Genomic DNA, 17,468 nt, shown 5'->3' on the forward strand with positions numbered 1-17,468 from the left:
TGATGACACTCCCTAAATATTTGAATGAAATTATGTATGGTTTGATGTGGAGCAGATTAAGAAGTAAATGCTTTAGTATATACATGATGTTTCAGGTGTAAAGCAACATGGTTAACCAGCAAAACAAGAATAACTACCCTGTGTTGTCAGCAAACGGCACAATATGTGGCTCTAACACAACATCTATTGGGCCTTCACCCACTTTCTGTGGGACTGAATATAAGAATCAGTAATGAAGTCCCTGCCTCTCCCCTAGTGCCCATTGCACCCAGGAAGTGGGAACTTTAAGGAGCCAAACAAAGACTGTTTCTGTGTTGATGCCTTGTTGCCAGAAAACAGAAATCAGATCCTCACCCAGATCCTCCAATCGGCAAATCTAGTGCCAACAAGCTCTTCACAGTGGGAGGACGAATAGCGATCTACCTTTGCAAAGCTCAAGAACTTTTAGGCTTAAATTTGGGTTTAAGTTTTTAAAAATCAGGTACACACATAAAAAACCCATTCACGGCCGGGCGCGGCAGCTCACACCTGTAATCTCAGCACTTCGGGAGGCCGAGGCAGGTGGATCACCTGAGGTCGGGAGTTCGAGACCAGCCTGGCCAACATAGTGAAACCCTGTCTCTACTAAAAATACAAAAATTAGCTGGGCATGATGGCAGCCGCCTCTAATCCCAGCTACTCAGGAGGCCGAGGCAGGAGAATTGCTTGAAACTGGGAGGCAGTGGAGGCTGCAGTTAGCCGAGATTGTGCCACTGCACTCCAGCCTGGGCGACAGTGAGACTCCGTCTCAAAAAAAAAAAAAAACCACACACACACACAAAAAAAACCATTCACGACTCTCTAAATGTTAGCAGAAATAAATTTGGTTGTACTTGTGACTATTTCTAAAATGGTTTTGGTTTCTTTTTTTTCTTTTTGCTTTGTTTGTATTTTGAGTAGGAGGGAGGGCCTTGTTACAATCAATTATATCATTTTCAGAGAAGGGAACTAAAGTCTGGAAAGGGAAAGAGAGTAGTTCCATATCACACAGCAGGGCATATTTGATAGGACTGGGAGTATAATCCAATGCTCTTTCCACTTTCCCATGATTAAAATACAACCAGAAGGTTTAGTAAAAAACAGATGGCTCATACATCACTAACTCAAATTTTCAATTTCAATGGATGAATGTTCTTACCACTCACCAGATTGTAAACGGCAGAAAGTAAATCTTCCCTCCACCACTGCCCATCATAAAGGCATGTGATCTCCCACGAGCGAATGATAAAGTCTTCCCTAGGTTAGAAGAACCCCATCCCCCATGAACTGTGCCTTTGTAGTGTCTTTCTTAGAAGTGGGACCTGGAACCAGGCATTCTCTGGATCAATGCCCAGTTTGGTCTCCATCTCTGTTCTTCAAGAGCGGTGTTCCCACCTTTCCTGAGGCCACTGCACCAGCAACACTAGTCATGTCCCAATGTTGCCCCTACAGTGGTCCCAAAAGCTCCTATGTAATTACAAAACCATTCTGTGAAGATAAACCAAACATTTGGGAGAACAAAAATAAATGCCAGATATTAAAATAAGGCTCCCTTTATTAAACAAATCAGACACAAGCACAAATCTGTGTGCTGGATAGCAGCAATGAGGAGGGGCCCCCAAAATATAAGCAGATGACGGTTAAAATCAATCAGAAATTTATTTTTCTTATGTAAGTACAAAACACTTCTTTTCATCAGTGGACCCCACTCCTAGGCAACCTGGCCATGGTGCCTGGATGCAGGCAGTATTCAAGATTTTCTTCCAAAGTCACCAGGGTGAAAAGCCTTCTACTACAACCTCTACAGGACCTTTTAAAGTGTACAACTTATAGGACAGTCCTTTCTGGAGTACTGTGGAGGGTGAATCAAAGCGTCCAGTGTAAGTTTATCGTCTGGTGAAAACACCAGAGCCAAAAATTCCACCAAGGCCCTGGAAAGACTGGAGGCCCCTCTGTCTCATACAGTAATCATCCATGAGATCTCCCGGAGCCTGGGTGATCATTACGCCCATGATACCTGAGGCAGCGTGGACTCTGCCAGGGGCTCCTCAGACCCAAAGTGGAGCTCAATTTGGAGAGTCGGAGCTCATGGCCGTTAGCACCTAAGGTTGTGGCTGAAAGGCACAGAGCAAGAAAGGGCTTCAGAGACCAGGCACAGGTTAATTTTAGAACTGGAGCACACATGAGAGTTGTAGTTTCACCACCAACAAGCTTATTCTCTCTAAGCTTTTGAATTTGCAGCAAATTGTGTGTGTGTGTGTTTGTGTGTGTGTGTGTGTGTTTGGGGGAGGAGAACTGGGCTTTGATGGATACATGAAATGATGAAAAACCAAGAAAGAGAGCTGGGTGTGGTGGCACGTGCCTGTGGTCCCAGCTCCTCAGGAAGCTTGAAGGATCGCCTGAGCCTAAGAGTTTGAGGCTCCAATGTGCTATCATCACATCTGTGAATAGCCACTGCCCTCTATCCTAGACAACATGGTTAGACAATGTCTCTAAGAAGAGAGAGAGAGAGAGAGAAAACCAAAACAAGAAAGATAGATTGATAGATTGAGTGAGGCAACACAAGCATCCTTAGGAACAGAAGGAAGATCTGATGACTGACATTAACCTGTTAATTTATACCATGGCTCTGTACAAAAATAAAAAGGTTCTCATAAGATTAACAATTTAAATAAATATTTGATAGAACATTCTTTCTCATTTTTATAGCTCATCTTTAGGGTTGATATTCAGTTCATGCTTCCCTTGCTGTTCTTGATCCAGAATTGCAATCACTTCATCAGCCTGTATTCGCTCCTGCAAAAAAGACAATTTACACATTTCTGTTACAAGCATAATAATCAGTCTCATCAGCAGACGCTTCCCAAACACTTCCTGGCATCCATCTGTACATGGGTTGATGCTAAATCCAGTTAAGCATTGAACACCTCCTCTTCATCCCCAGACTGATGCCTTCTCCTAACGTTCCTGGGTCCTAAGCAATTACTTTCTAAGATTTCTCTCCTGCAAAGAACGATTGTATGTTCAACTGCTTCCCACCCTTTCTAATTCACGGCCCCATAGCCATCTCCAACTCAGTTCAGTGGTCAAGCTGAATTCACCATTTTCTCCCCAAGAACCTGCTCTGTTCTTCACATAGGCTCTCTCTCAGTAAAGACCAACATTGCTCACCTACTTGCCTTAAAAGCCCGACCATGGTTTCCTGCATCTGATAAGCCACCTACTCTGTTCTATCTGCCGTCTCTGCCCCTTTCTCCTCAATGCACTATTGTTGCCAGAGTTTAGGTCAGGGTTTCTCAATTTTGGCCTGATTGGCATTTTTAGACCAAATAATTATTTGTTGAGGGGTGGGAGGGTGGTGCTGCCCTGTGCCCTGCAGGATGCTCAGCGACACCCGTCCTCTCTACCTACCATAGGTGTCAATAACAACCTCCCCCACCAACCCCCAGATATTGCCAAATGTCCACTAGAGGGCAACATTGCTCCCTCTTTTTTTTTTTTTTTTTTTTTTTTGAGATGGAATTTTGCTCTTGTTGCCCAGGCTGGAGTGCAGGCTGGAGTGCAGTGGCTCACTGCAACCTCTGCCTCCCGGGTTCAAGCGATTCTCCTGCCTCAGCCTCCCAAGTACCTGGGTTTACAGGCGCCCACCACCATGCCCAGCTAATTTTTTATATTTTTACCATGTTGACCAGGCTTGGTCTCAAACTCCTGACCTCAGGTGATCCACCCGCCTTGACCTCCCAAAGTGCTGGGATTACAGGAGTGAGCCACTGCGCCCGGCCAATCGCTCCCTCTTAAGAGCCACCATTGCAAGCCCTCATCATCTCTTAATTACTGCCGCAGCCTCCAAATTGCTCTCCCTGTTTCACTACTCACCCTCACATGCTTCTAATGAATCCTACTGGCTTATATCTGATTATATCTCTTTCCTGCTTACAACTCTTCAACGGGTCCCTACTGCTTGAAGTTTCAGGTTGACTTTTCTTGGTGTGCTTATAAGAATTTGCCTTATACCTGTCTCTCTTCTTATTCATACCTTTCTCTCTTCTTTAGGTTTATTTTGTCTCTTTCTCCTCACCTTATACTCCAACTTCTTAACTTACCTCAAGCTCCCTGAATGTAACACTTTCAAAAGAATTCCCTAATCCGATTCTGAATTAAGTGTTTCTCTGGATGTTCCCATTATATGCTACGCTTTCTTTTATTCCTCACATTAATCCATCAGCAGGTCCATTGGTCTACCTCCAAATTGTATCTCAAACCTTCCATCTCATTTCACCTTCTCTGTTACTACTCCAGTCTAAGCCCACGTGTTAGCTAAAGTGATCTTCTGTATCCTGTAACTCTCCAGGACTGGAGGAGATGTGTGTGTGTGTGTGTGTGTTGGGGTGGGGGGACTACAATGACTTTCCACTAGTCAGAATACAATTCACATTTCCTAATCAGCCTGTGGAATCTGGCTCCTGCCTCCTCCATGTCCTCTACTGATGTCACTCTCCCTCTTGTCTGCCACATTCTAGATGCTCTGGCTTCGTTTCTTGACGACTCCAAACATCTTATTTTCTCTGGGCCTTTGCAGCTTGTCCTCTGCCTGGAATACTCTCCTCCAGACATTTATCTTAGTGGACTTCTCATTTCTGAGGTTTCAGCTCACATGTCACTTGTTTGGCGAGGCCTCACAATTTGCTGCTCCTACCCTTTCACTCTGAAATCAGTTGTCTTGTTCCATTTTCCACACATCATTGGTCACTATCTGAAAAGTCGATTATTTATTTTATGTATTTTTTTTTTTTTTTTTTTTTTTTTTTTTTACTTTTTTGGGATCTGTTTCCTTCCACTGGAATGTAAACTCCAGAAGAGCAGGGCATCTTATCTTCTTGGTCACTACTGTATTTTCAGTGCTCAGAAAAGCCACTGACATGTGGCAAGAGTTCTATTTTCTTTGATGAGTAAATGTATAAATGGATGAAGCCTTCTCTGTCTAAAATGCCTCTCCCTAAAGAAATTGATCTTTTAAAGCTTTTTTTCAAATGTCATCTCCTCAAAGAAGCCTTTTTGGATTGCTTTTTTATATCCCTCAAACCATACGTTTGCTGCTAAGGATTCTTACCAAACCTTGCCTTGTGGTTTAATTAGTTGGGTCCTTGTATTATTTCTCCAATTTGACTTCAAGCTCCTTGAAAATAGGAATTATATCCTACTCGTGTGCATTCCCCATAGGCGATCTTTAACACAGTGCCTGGGCACAGTAAGTTAAATAAATAACTATTTTTATGAATTGAAAACAAAGCCCCTTTCATGCAAGAGCTTGTAATAAAAAGGCAACTAAAAGGCCCAGATATATTAAATAACAGAAAACTAAGTTACTGCCACATCTAAAAAAAAAGCCCGAGTACTACTTTACAAATATAAGGAAAACAATCTTTTTTTTTCTTTTTGTGAGACAGAGTCTCACTCTGTTGCCCAGGTTGGAGTGCAGTGGTGCAATCTCGGCTTACAGCAACCTCCACCTCCTGGGTTCAAGCGATTCTCCTGCCTCAGCCTCCCCAGTAGCTCGGATTACAGGCATATGCCACCACGCCTGGCTAATTTTTGTAATTTTAGTAGAGACGGGTTTCGCCATGTTGGCCAGGCTGGTTTCGAACCCCTGACCTCAGGTGATCTGCCCGCCTCAGCCTCCCCAAGTGCTAGGATTACAGGACTGAGCCACCGCACCCGGCCGAGGAAAACAATCCTGATACTTAACAAATCGACACGCATACAAAGCTTTCACATCTGTTGACCACAAGAAACGATTGTAATCCTGTCTCTCATTAAGGGAAAGAAATTCAAGAGCTGGAACCAACATATATGAAGCTTCGAACATCCTTGCATCCTTAAAAGGATGTTGCTAAATACTCCTTGAGAACTGAGACCCTTTAAAGTAATTCATAATAAGCATGAGAATCGGCCAGCTCTAATGACTTGTTCATAGGTAGGCATTTTTTTTTTCTCAGAGATTCAATCTGAAAAAAGACGTCTAGGCCAGGAACTCCAAAACTCTGCTGCTGCACGTTACAATCACCTGGGGAGCTTTTAAAACTCCTGAAACACAGACGTTAGTAGTTTGTAAAGATCAATAGATGATCTCCACGTGTAGCAAAGAATGATTCACAGCCTGGGCTAATTTAGCTGAGGAAAAAGTTCTGGTCATTTCCCACTGTGGCCACTAGATGCCGCTACGGCCTGAAGACTGGAGAGGTTTTCTAGTACTTTTCCATCAGAGGAAGGGACGCTGGCGTTGATGTTTCCTGATTACAAAGGAGCAAAGAGAACTAACTTTGTGTTAGCTTATTTTGAGAGAACAATACCTTCGAAGAGAGAGTTTGGATATTGAATGATGAAATAGATTAAATGTCTGCTGAATTGAATACTAAAATAGTGAGGTAATATTTCAATAATTTTATCTTCACTGTCTACCCATTTACGTAGGTTCGTTAGTTTAAAAAAAAAAGTGCTTTGATGGAATGCTAGCATTTTGGAGATGGAAAATACCAGGATATAAAGTAATAATAGGGGAAGGCAATTGTTTGCTGCCCCCTTGAGGTTTTCAGGACTCTGTGCTCTGATCCTTTTGTCAGGGCCTTTCTTTCTTTTTTTCTTCTTCTTCTTTTTTTTTTTTTTTTTTGAGACAGAGTCTCACTCTTGTCGCCCAGGTTAGAGTGTGGTGGAGTGATCTCAGCTCACTGCAACCGCAGCCTCCACCTCCTGGGTTCAAGCGATTCCCCTGCCTCAGGCTCCCGAGCAGCTGGATTGCAGGTGTGCGCCACCACATCCGGCTAATTTTTGTATTTTTAGTAGAGATGTAGAGATGGAGTTTCACCATGTTGGCCAGGCTGGTCTCCAACTCCTGACCTCAGGTGATCCACCCACCTAGGCTTCCAAAAGTGCGGGGATTACAGGCGTGAGCCACCGCACCCAGCCAGGGCCATTTTTTCTATGCCTGGCTATCGTCTTCGCTTCTAGGTCTGAGCTTATAGAAGTTTTCCTTGATCCCCTGCTACAAAACGTATACTGTTCTCTTCTTACAGCCTATTTACTAGCTGTTTTGTCCAAGCTCCTCATAGTCCAGGACCTTGTTCTGTTCACCCTTCTACCCCTAAGGCCTACCTAGCAGAGTTTTCAAGGCAGATAATAATAGCTCTTCTGTACAATAAAAGGTCATAATAGGTCTTTTGTAAAATATGTGAAAGAATGGCTTAGGGAATGTGGGCAAACACTTTGTGAGTTAGATTTGATGGTGAAAAGTATACGAGAAAAACGCATTATTTTTAAATAGTTTCTGATGAAATTGGATTCAATTTAGGAAGCTAAGAAGGAAAACTGGATAGAATGCCAGTTTTAAGAATAGAATTTCATAGCTTCATCAATACTTAGGGCTGGAGAAGATCTGGAGGTCATCCAGTTAAGCCTCTGCTATGATGTTTTAGATTCCATTTCAGCGTTCCATGCCAAGCAGTTGCCTGGGCTTTGATTGGAGCCATCCAATCAGTGCTTCCAAAGCAGACAATTCTGCCAAACTGTGGTGACTATTTGAAAGTTATTCCTTGTGTTGAGCCCAAATTTTCCCTCCAGGGCTTCTACCCATTGGTCTTAATTCATGCCTCTGCAGCTCCACAGGTAGAGACTATGACATCTGCCCACGGGCTTCCAAAATGATGAGATCACGATCTCCTCCTAGCTAAGTGTCCTCAGCTAGTTTGCATACAATAATATTGAAATACTTAATGGAATAACAGTAATAAGTAATAATAATCTTTGAGGTTTCCTTGCCCTCTTTTAAATACGTTTCATGAATGATTCAATACTACTTCTGATGATTTGCGAGAAAACAAATCAGTCTTCTGGGTGACCAATAAGAAGTGATTCCTCCCTGATGCCACAGGGTTGTTTTTGTTTTTGTTTTTGTTTTGAGACAGAGTCTTGCCCTGTTGCCCGGGCTGAAGTGCAGCGGTGCAATCTCGGCTTACTGCAATTTACGCCTCCCAGGTTCAAGCGATTCTCCTGCCTCAGCTTCCCGAGTAACTGGAACTACAGGCGCATGCCACCACATCCAGCTACTTTTGTATTTTTAGTAGAGATGGGGTTTCAGCATGTTGATCAGGCTGGTCTCGAACTCCGGACCTCAAGTGATCCGCCCGCCTCGGCCTCCCAAAGTTCTGGGATTATAGGAGTGAGCCACCACGCCCAGCCTTACAATTTGTTAATAAGCTCAAGACAGATTAGTGACTATCAAATATCATTGACACAGCTATTTCTACAAACAAAATATGTTCTTCACTTACTAGAACATATCTGATTAAGAACTGCCTTTACCCTCTTCTTTTCCTCAGATGAAGCAATTTAAAGGACTTCTCAGATAAAGCAGCTCATGAAGCAAGCCTAACTGGCTTTCTGGGTGGGTGAGAAACTCACCAATTCTCTATAAAGTGGGTCCAAGGTGAACCACAGAGCCACAGCACACCTCTTTCCCTTGGTGACTGCCTTCACCCCATGAGGGTTCTCTCCTCCAGATGAGAAGCTGATCATGCGCCCACATTTTGGTTTTATAGAGGCCTGAGAAAGAAAGCAAAAATTAGACTTTCAATCGTTGTATCATAAACATTTCCACAACTCCTGCTTCTCTGGCTATGAGGTTATTTGAGTTAAGGCCTGAGGCGAAGAATAAAGGAATCCTAGGACTGAAGATGATGTAAATCATCTCAATTTTCTCACCTGTAAAACAAAGGTAAGGTCAAAATAATATATACCTCAGAAAATAAAAAAATGTTCAAGTAAAACGTGTAGCAAAGTCCATATACATAGTAATCATTCAATACATGCTATATGATAGCCTGCAAATTCAAAGAAGGCAAAGTTTTTCTCTCCTAATTCATTTCTGTAGCTTTCGCACTAGCAAAGCATCTGGATACAAGGTAGGTGTCCATTCCTTACTTGTGGAATTAACAAACAAACAAACAGGACATCTGCGGTGCTGGAAAAGTTGTTACTGATCTAGGTAGTGGTTACATGAGTGTATATGCTTTCTAATTTTTAAATTGTACATTCATGGTTTATGTGCTTTTCACAGTACAAACATTTTTAAAAGTCAAAAGTCATAATTCTGTATGATATTTCATTTCCTTTACACTATTGTTTCCCAGTGGTCGTTTAGGCATTGTTTGAACATCTCCAGTGGTGAGAACCCGACACCCCTTGGAGTGGCCTATTCGCCATCGCCTTTAAGTGTTTTAAGACTGACACAGTCCTTCGCAGCTTATGCACTGCTCAGGTGGAGCTGTCCACAGCGTTTAGGTAGAAGAGTGTAGTGAGAGAAAAAGAAATAGTGCTGGGCTCACTGAGCTAGGGTAGAAGATCAAACAAGCTGCCTCTTCAAATCGAATGAGCTTAAGCAACTGAATATTAGAGGCCTTGCCTCTGTGTTTGAAGAAGTGTCTCATGTGAGTAGAGTTTTTTGTCTTTCTTGGGAAATACAGAAACTTTATTCATTCCTCTGTATAGTTCAGAAAAGTAAAGTAAAACCAAAAAAACGTGGCACTACCATTTTACTAGGTGAGAACATGGACTGGTTCTCACTAGCCATTTTCTGAATTGCCTTGAGTTGACATATGCCCATAAATCTTTGGTTTCCTTCTGCATAAAATGAGCTGGCTGGTTTTTCACTGCTAGCTTCAGGAAGAATATTTGAAAAATTTCTTAAAGTCCTTGATTGCTACGTAACATAGGCACTCCCGGACTATGTGACTACACATGGAAGGTCAGAGGTAGGTGGAGGAGTCAGAAAGCCAGAGAGGTGGGTGCATATGTGTTTATGTGGGCACGTGTGTGTGTTTATGTCTGTGTGAGCCTGCAAGTGTGTGTATATGTGACTTGTGTGTGAGTGTTAAAGGGAAAAGCAGAGAAAAAGTGGTCAGTTTCTTGTTACTCTCCTATTCACAGTAACTGAAGAGTGATTTGTCTTTGCTGGAATTGCTTTTCCTAAACAGCTTTACCAAGGCAACTGTTCTGATGTAAATCTAGAGAGTTCACGAGTTAGTCGTGTCCTCAGTATCAATCTGATTCTGTTTTTCTGGAGAAGGAATTTGTACATTTCCACACAGAAACAGCAAAATAAGTGAAACGTAAAACCTATGAAGTAGGATAGAAAAGCCTTCTGAGGCTGGGCATGGTGGCTCACGCCTGTAATCCCAGCACTTTAGGAGGCCAAGGCAGGTGGATCACCTGAGGTCAGGAGTTTGAGACCAGCCTGGCCAACATGGTGAAACCCGGTCTCTACAAAAAATACAAAAATTAGCCAGATGTGTTGGTGAGCGCCTGTGATCCCAGCTACTCGGGAGGCTGAGGCAGGAGAGTCTCTTGAACCTGGTAGACAGAAGTTGCAGTGAGCTGAGATCGTGCCACTGCACTCCAGTCTGGATGACAGAAAAAAAAAAAGAAAGAAAGAAAAGAAAGGAGAGAGAGAGAGAGAGAGAGAAAGAGAAGGAAGGAAGGAAGGAAAGAAAGAAAGAAAAGCCTTCTGTAAATGGCCTTGGGATGATGGAATTTCAGGTTTTCTGGGCTGCCCACTCCCTGGGTGCTGGTCAGGACTCACTCAAACACGCATTTGCCAATGTTTCTATGTGATTACCAAGTCTTGGTAACATCTTATAAGACTAAAGAAAGGATGTGGGGACAAATTAGTATTTTCTTTCTTCTGGAATTGAAAGTACTTTTAAACATGAATAACTTTGGGAAAGTTTAGGAAAAGAAGCTGTGAACTGCGCGAGGCAGTTGGAACTGATCATAGGCGTGGATTCACAAGGATCTCTAAGACCCATCTCATCACACAGCGAACATCATCTGTTACATGTCAGGTATCTGGAGGAATAAACAAGCTTTAGTGAACCTGCTTCCATGTGTGACATTGTTTCTACAGTAAAAATATGTTATGAAGTTTAGATAAATGATTATAAACATACTTTTGTAACACAGCCCCATTTATACTGAATTTAATTTTTCATGAAACAAATGGAACTCGTTAAATTTTATCTTCTTTGAACCTGCACAGAGAAACCAACATCCTTCAATTCCCAAGTCTCACAAACAAATGCTGCTATTGAAAAGAATCCATGTATCTTCCAAGTAAACTAAGCATAATTTAAAATAATCCTTTTGCTTTCCGTCTAACTGATGATTGATTTAGAAAAGCGTTTGTGCTGTAATTGTCTTTAATAAAAGTAAAATTTCAGCCACCTTTTAGATAATTATACAACTTCCAGATTTTTCCAAAGTAAAGGACTCAGAAGACGTTACTTCCTTGTGTGGCCTCAAATTACGCCATTTCTCTGCTCCATTTGTCCCTCCACAGTCAAAGGGAAACTAAAGCAGAAAAATACCCATTTTTGTTGTTGTTGTTGTTGTTGCTGGTACTAGAATAAACTTCCTGTGGGGAAGGATAAGAACTGCCTTATGTAAGAATTTTAGTTATCTACGTTATTCCCTAAAATGCCATTGTATGCATTAATATGAAGTATTGAGGAAATAAACGTGCTCAAACAGGAGCTTTTGGATTAAAAATTTGTTTAAATCAGTTTTATTTTTTTAGGGGAGGTTAGATTTTGGGTTTTAAAAAATAGTTATAGACTTTAATTAAAACTGTAGCACTCTGAAAGGAGAATATTATCTGCTTTCACATCTTTAAAAAGCAGAATTCCAGTTAACTTGACATTCAACAGTTAATGAAACAGGCATCCCTTGCTTTAAGCATCAAGCATTTCCAAATACGGCCACTAGATGGAGGAGAAGCAAAGAAATCTTTTCAACCACCTGTCTGGCTTTCTTTGAAACTGCGAAATGCCAGTATTTTTGTACCTCAGTTTCAGTGTTAGCAGAGATCAGAAATAAAATGCTTCCTACACTCAAGCTTTCCCAGAAGTGCAAAAAACCTTCTGGATTTTAAACTTCAATACAGATCGTCAATCTTGATTTAATTTATCAGATTATGGAGCATTAAAGTACTCCCATATTAACATTTAAGCTTTTTACCCAAAAAGTGAGGCATCATGACTTTTTAACATATATTATTGTATGAAGTCACATGAAATATTTTTTCTTAGTTATTACAATGTTTCTAGACAATTTTAACCAGAATCCTCACAGGAACCACCTTTAAACCCGGTAATACATACTTTTTGATTTTACCTGCTTATATCACAGTACTGTGATGAATGACATATGTGTGTCATGAATGACAGATATGTTTCATGAGAAAAGCATGTAAGCTATGAGGGACAAGCATAAAATTCAAGAAAAGTTTAGAAATAGCTTCTATAATGCCAAAACCTTGAAGTTTATCACATACATGTCCCAACTACTTAGATTTTGTATGCTGGTGAGAGATACCTGGTCATCTATAATCTGCTTACTTTCTCAATTGGAAATTTTTTTTTTAATATACTTTTAAGTTCTAGGGTACATGTGCAGAATGTGCAGGTTTGTTACATAGGTATACACGTGCCATGGTGGTTTGCTGCACCCCATCAAACCATTATCTACATTAGGTATTTCTCCTAATGCTATCCCCCTGACAGGCCCTGGTGTGTGATGTTCCCCTGTGTGTCCATGTGTTCTCATTGTTCAGCTCCCACTTATGAGTGAGAACATGTGGTGTTTGGTTTTCTGTTCCTGTGTTTGTCTGCTGAGAATGATGGTTTCCAGCTTCATCCATGTCCCTGAAAACGACATGAACTCATCCTTTTTTATGGCTGCATAGTATTCCAAGGTGTATGTATGTGCCACATTTTCTTTATCCAGTCTATCATTGATGAGCATTTGGGTTGGTACCAAGTCTTTGCTATTGTGAATGGTGCTGCGATAAACATACATGTGCTTGTGTCTCTATAGAAGAATGGTCTATAATCCTTTGGGTATATACCCAGTAATGGGATTGCTGGGTCAAATGGTATTTCTGGTTCTAGATCCTTGAGGAATCACCACACTGTCTTCCACAATGGTTGAACTAATTTACACTCCCACCAACAGTGTAAAAGCATTCCTATTTCTCCACATCCTCTCCAGCATCTGTTGTTTCCTGACTTTTTAATGATGGCCATTCTAACTGGCGAGAGATGGTATCTCATTGTGGTTTTGATTTGCATGTCTCTAATGACCAGTGTTGATGAGCTTTTTTTCATGTTTGTTGGCCACATAAATGTCTTCTCTTGGCAAGTGTCTGTTCGTATCCTTCTCCCACTTTTTGATGGGGTTGTTTTTTTTCTTGTAAATTTGTTAAAGTTCTTTGTAGATTCTAGATATTAGCCCTTTGTCAGATGGATAGGTTGCAAAAATTTTAAAACAGAAAACTGGGCTATATTCTTCAGGCTATGGAGGGTTTTTGACCATTCCATGGACCCTATGTGAAGTATGGTAGTGAGCAGTAAACTTTTGGCTTTACCAGCATTTTCTTTCAGGGTCTTTAAGTCCTGGTCCACCGAAACTGCTTCCTTGTGCTCCTTCCAGCAGTCATAATCTGTCGCCATGGCGATACTCGCATAACAAATTCCAGCCTCTTTAGTGAGAACCACCTCTGGAACTGTGGTCATGTTGATAACATCCACCCCCCAGGTGCAGAACATGAAGCTTTCTGCTCAAGAGATAAAACAAGGTCCCTCAGTTGTGACCGTTGTCCCCTTTGAATGTCACCAGAGGCCTAGCTTCTTAGCAGTCTCTATAAGAACCTCTCTCGGTTGGGGGCCTGGCCCCCATTGGAATATGGCACACTCCTCTGGCACAAGAATGACTTCCATCATAGAAGGACTGCGGTCTCATAGTGGTCCCATCAATGAACTGATCAATAATGACAATATTGCCAGGTTGAATCTCCTCCCTCAAGGAGCCACAAGCTGTGGTCCCTATGACATGTGTACAGCCCTCTTCCTTCAAAGCCCAGATATTCGCCTGGTAGTTGACCTTGGAAGCCAGGATGGTGTGCTGCCTCCAATGCCTTGCAAGGAGGACACAATCAACATTTTTTATCTTCCCCAAAATAAAGGCATCAAATGGCTTGCCAAATGGAGTATCCACATATTTTTCAGTTCTTCCTTCTAAAATTTCTGGATCATCCAGGCCTGTTCCACCAATTATTCCAATCTTCATGGCAGTGGTGGTGGTGCTTGAGGCCATGTCTGCACGGGAAAGGAAGCTGCAGTGGGCGAGCGCTCAGGACTAAGGGAACGAAGTGGGCCAAAGAGTGGCAGCTGTAGAAAATATGTTTTTCTACCATTGTGTATGCTCTTTGGCTTAAAGACTAAAGGATGCTAACTATATGGTCTTTAAGTAGGCTTCTTTCCAGAGGCACGGGTTTGCTTAGGAAGACGGTGGTCGAATTGAACTTTTGATTTACTCTTTGTTTACATATGTGTGTGTGTGTATATCGATTTTCAGGTATAAGTTTATTACATACAGTCACACTCATATATCTCTCTATGCATATATATATGCAAATATATGTGTGTGTGTGTGTGTGTGTGTGTATATGTATATATATATATGAGGCCATGTCTGCACGGGAAAGGAAGCTGCAGTGGGCATATATATATATATATATATATATATATATATATATACACCTATAGGTATGTATACACACACACATACATACACAAATATATGATAATTTTGGTAACTATATATTTGAAGGCCAATACTCAGTCCAAGTATGTAGAACACCAGGTTGCTTGAAAGACACCTTGTAGAATCATTTGACTTATTCTAGACTTGGGTGACTTAGGAACTGATGTTCTTATGTTTCCATCAGATTACTTGACAAAGAATTAGAAGACCTAGGTTTTGCTTCCAAGTCTAACACTAACTAGCTATATGATCATGATAAAATGCTTAATATCTCAATTCTTTAATTTACTCATCTTTACAACATACTAGATTTTTACGGATACGTCTAACAGTTTATGATCTATACGTTTACTGAAACTCTCTTAACCTCTTGAAATCTTGAGCTCAGAAGTATTTGAAATCTAACAGTCTGTAAGTCCTTAGAAAAATGGCAATACTGAGCTAAACAATACTAAATAAGTATTCAAGAATAGGTTTACTTACAGTCACAGTCTTAGCATCCATCTCGGTGAATATGAATTCTCCTCCTTCAAAGTCATCATTCATATAGAGGAGAGCACTATAAGAATGAAGAGAAAACCATTTGTATTATTATACGCTTATGATGGCATGGTTATAGAATACTGAAGACTGGTGATGTACTGTCCAGCCTCCATTAGTAAGTTTCCTTTGAACTACACATTGACATAATTGGCCCTCCAAACTCTTAAAGAGAAGATCAGATAGAGTTTGGGTTATACCTCTGAAGAGTTTACTTATGCCACCTTTATTAAAGTTGTAATCATATTTCAAAGCTTGTCTCACATTTCACTTCCTCCACAGAAGACCTAACTAGTTTTAATTTAATCTAGCCCTCTGAACCCGCCCACCCTAATTACAACTCTCTTTTTCCCTTATATAACTCTAAAGGATGATTTTTTGTTTGTTTGTTTTGTTCTTGTTGTTGTTTTTCTCCTTAACTTGCTAGAGAGTTCCCTGTGGCCTAGCCACGCCTTGCAGATAGCGGGTGCTTAATAAGTGTTTTGGAATAGAGTACAGTGTAGTAACGATGAACACATGGTGACTATAACTCCTGATTCCTTACACACTGAAATATCTCTCAATAGGTAAGGACCTTCTTTTCTCCCGAGTTTCTAGTGTCTTATTTATAAAATGCAGACATCGTTCTTCTTGGGTGTGAATAAAGATAAGTGATGTGATAAAGTCCTTATGTAGACCAAGACTCCATGCCCTTGTATTCTGACTGAAATACACATACCACAAGGAATATGTTCCAGGGAGAACAGGAATTTTTTTAAAAGAACATAAAATTTACTTTTCGTATTAAAACAAATGGACATTTTGTGAAATGGGATGCAAAATGTGCACAATTTTTAAGATAAAAGTGAGATGATAATGTCACTTATTGGTTATGGCAGCTGCTTCAGAAGATTATTTGAGAATTTCTGCCTTGGAGATATGAACACGACGTCAGGCAAAACAGAGCACCTTTCCAGTTTTCATTGTTTGAAAACTCTTGGGTAAAAGCTTTGTTTTGAAGTAGGTTCTAGCTATACCTATAGTCTCGAAATGTGTAAGCAGGAGGCTCCTTCCAGCATTCGTTGGCCTCTGGATCCAACAAACAGTTGTCAGCATGGATGGGATGACTGAGGTCATTTCTTCTATCCTGCTGACCTGCCAGAAAAGGGAATAGGGAAGAACGAGAAATGAAGTGCAGCAACTTCCACCAAAGTAACTGACAATCTCTCTTCTCCCAGTCCTGATGATCTTTGCAAATGGGGGGAGGCAGACAACAGGAAAGAACAGATAAAAAAACAGTGGACAAGTAGTTAAGATTCTGGTCTGGTTCTGGTATGAACTGGATGTGAAACCTTGAGCATGTCACACCTGTCTCTTCAGCTATAAAAGTTATTTCTGATATAAACATACATGAACAAATCCCATGCGTTTCATGGGTTGTACTTCACGGAGGGCAGCAAAACAATGGGAAGGAAATGAAAATTTTTTAAAAAAACAAGATTTAATTCAGCTAAAACTTCCCAAGTGTAAAAGTCTACTCCTGTGACAGCATTCTTCCCCCCGCCCCATTCAGGGGGGCATAAGACATAGAGGAGAAATAATGATGAGCAGGGACCGAGGAGGTCCCAGTCTTTTTAAGAGTATTTCTTTCAATCATCCCTTCATCTTCTATGCTTCCACTTAATGCTGGTAGACATCATGGAGACTATGATTTCCATCTTCCTGATTCCTCAAAATGGGAAACCTACAGCAGAAAAGCATTTTTTTTTCAAGACTTCAGCAATTGGGGAAAATTGATTTGGAAGGGAAAATGTTCAGAATGAGGGTTTTCTGGAACTTCAGAGAAACAAAATGAAGAAAACGAGAGAAGCAGAATAAGAGTTCATAAGCTACTTTTGTTTTAGAAATCTAGAATTCATCTAAAATATTAATCTACCACGCTGTAGAGCTTTGTTTTGCCTTGTTTCATTTCCCAATGTATTGTGGGTAAAAGGGAACCATTTCAGACTGGAATCTCACCAGACAGGGCTGTTCGGCAGACCATGTGTGTATAGGAAAAATACAGAGTTGAGTTCAGCATAAAATAAGACTCTACAATCCTTCGAGCCTTTTCGCTGATATCATAAAACAGACGAGCGCTCTTCAGTGGGACTCGACCTTCATAACCAGACTGGAAAAAAAAAAAAGAACATGAGAAACAAATGGGTTCATTGGAGGACGTAAGAAAAACAGGCACTAGATTGCATTGAGCCAATATAGGATGATCATGTCTGTATTGACTA

The 17,468-nt window shown here is 41.0% G+C and overlaps 1 protein-coding gene and 1 pseudogene across 2 annotated transcripts in view; both read right to left on the bottom strand.

Moving 5' to 3' along the window:
• Positions 1-1,658: 1,658 nt before the first annotated feature.
• P3H2 (prolyl 3-hydroxylase 2) overlaps positions 1,659-17,468 on the bottom strand; it is a 164,982-nt gene continuing 149,172 nt past the window's right edge. For both annotated transcript variants that reach the window (XM_024245315.3, XM_054553126.2), the window contains exons 11-15: positions 17,206-17,356; positions 16,224-16,341; positions 15,151-15,226; positions 8,473-8,613; positions 1,659-2,814 (exon numbers count right to left, since the gene is read on the bottom strand). In XM_024245315.3, the coding sequence (XP_024101083.1) occupies positions 2,722-2,814; positions 8,473-8,613; positions 15,151-15,226; positions 16,224-16,341; positions 17,206-17,356 (579 nt within the window). In that variant the 3' untranslated portion in view covers positions 1,659-2,721. The remainder of the gene's footprint in view (positions 2,815-8,472; positions 8,614-15,150; positions 15,227-16,223; positions 16,342-17,205; positions 17,357-17,468) is intronic.
• LOC129058757 (S-methyl-5'-thioadenosine phosphorylase-like) lies at positions 8,621-14,557 on the bottom strand (annotated as a pseudogene).

The sequence above is a fragment of the Pongo abelii genome, chromosome 2 (assembly GCF_028885655.2).
Source record: "Pongo abelii isolate AG06213 chromosome 2, NHGRI_mPonAbe1-v2.0_pri, whole genome shotgun sequence".
Lineage (NCBI taxonomy): Eukaryota > Metazoa > Chordata > Mammalia > Primates > Hominidae > Pongo > Pongo abelii.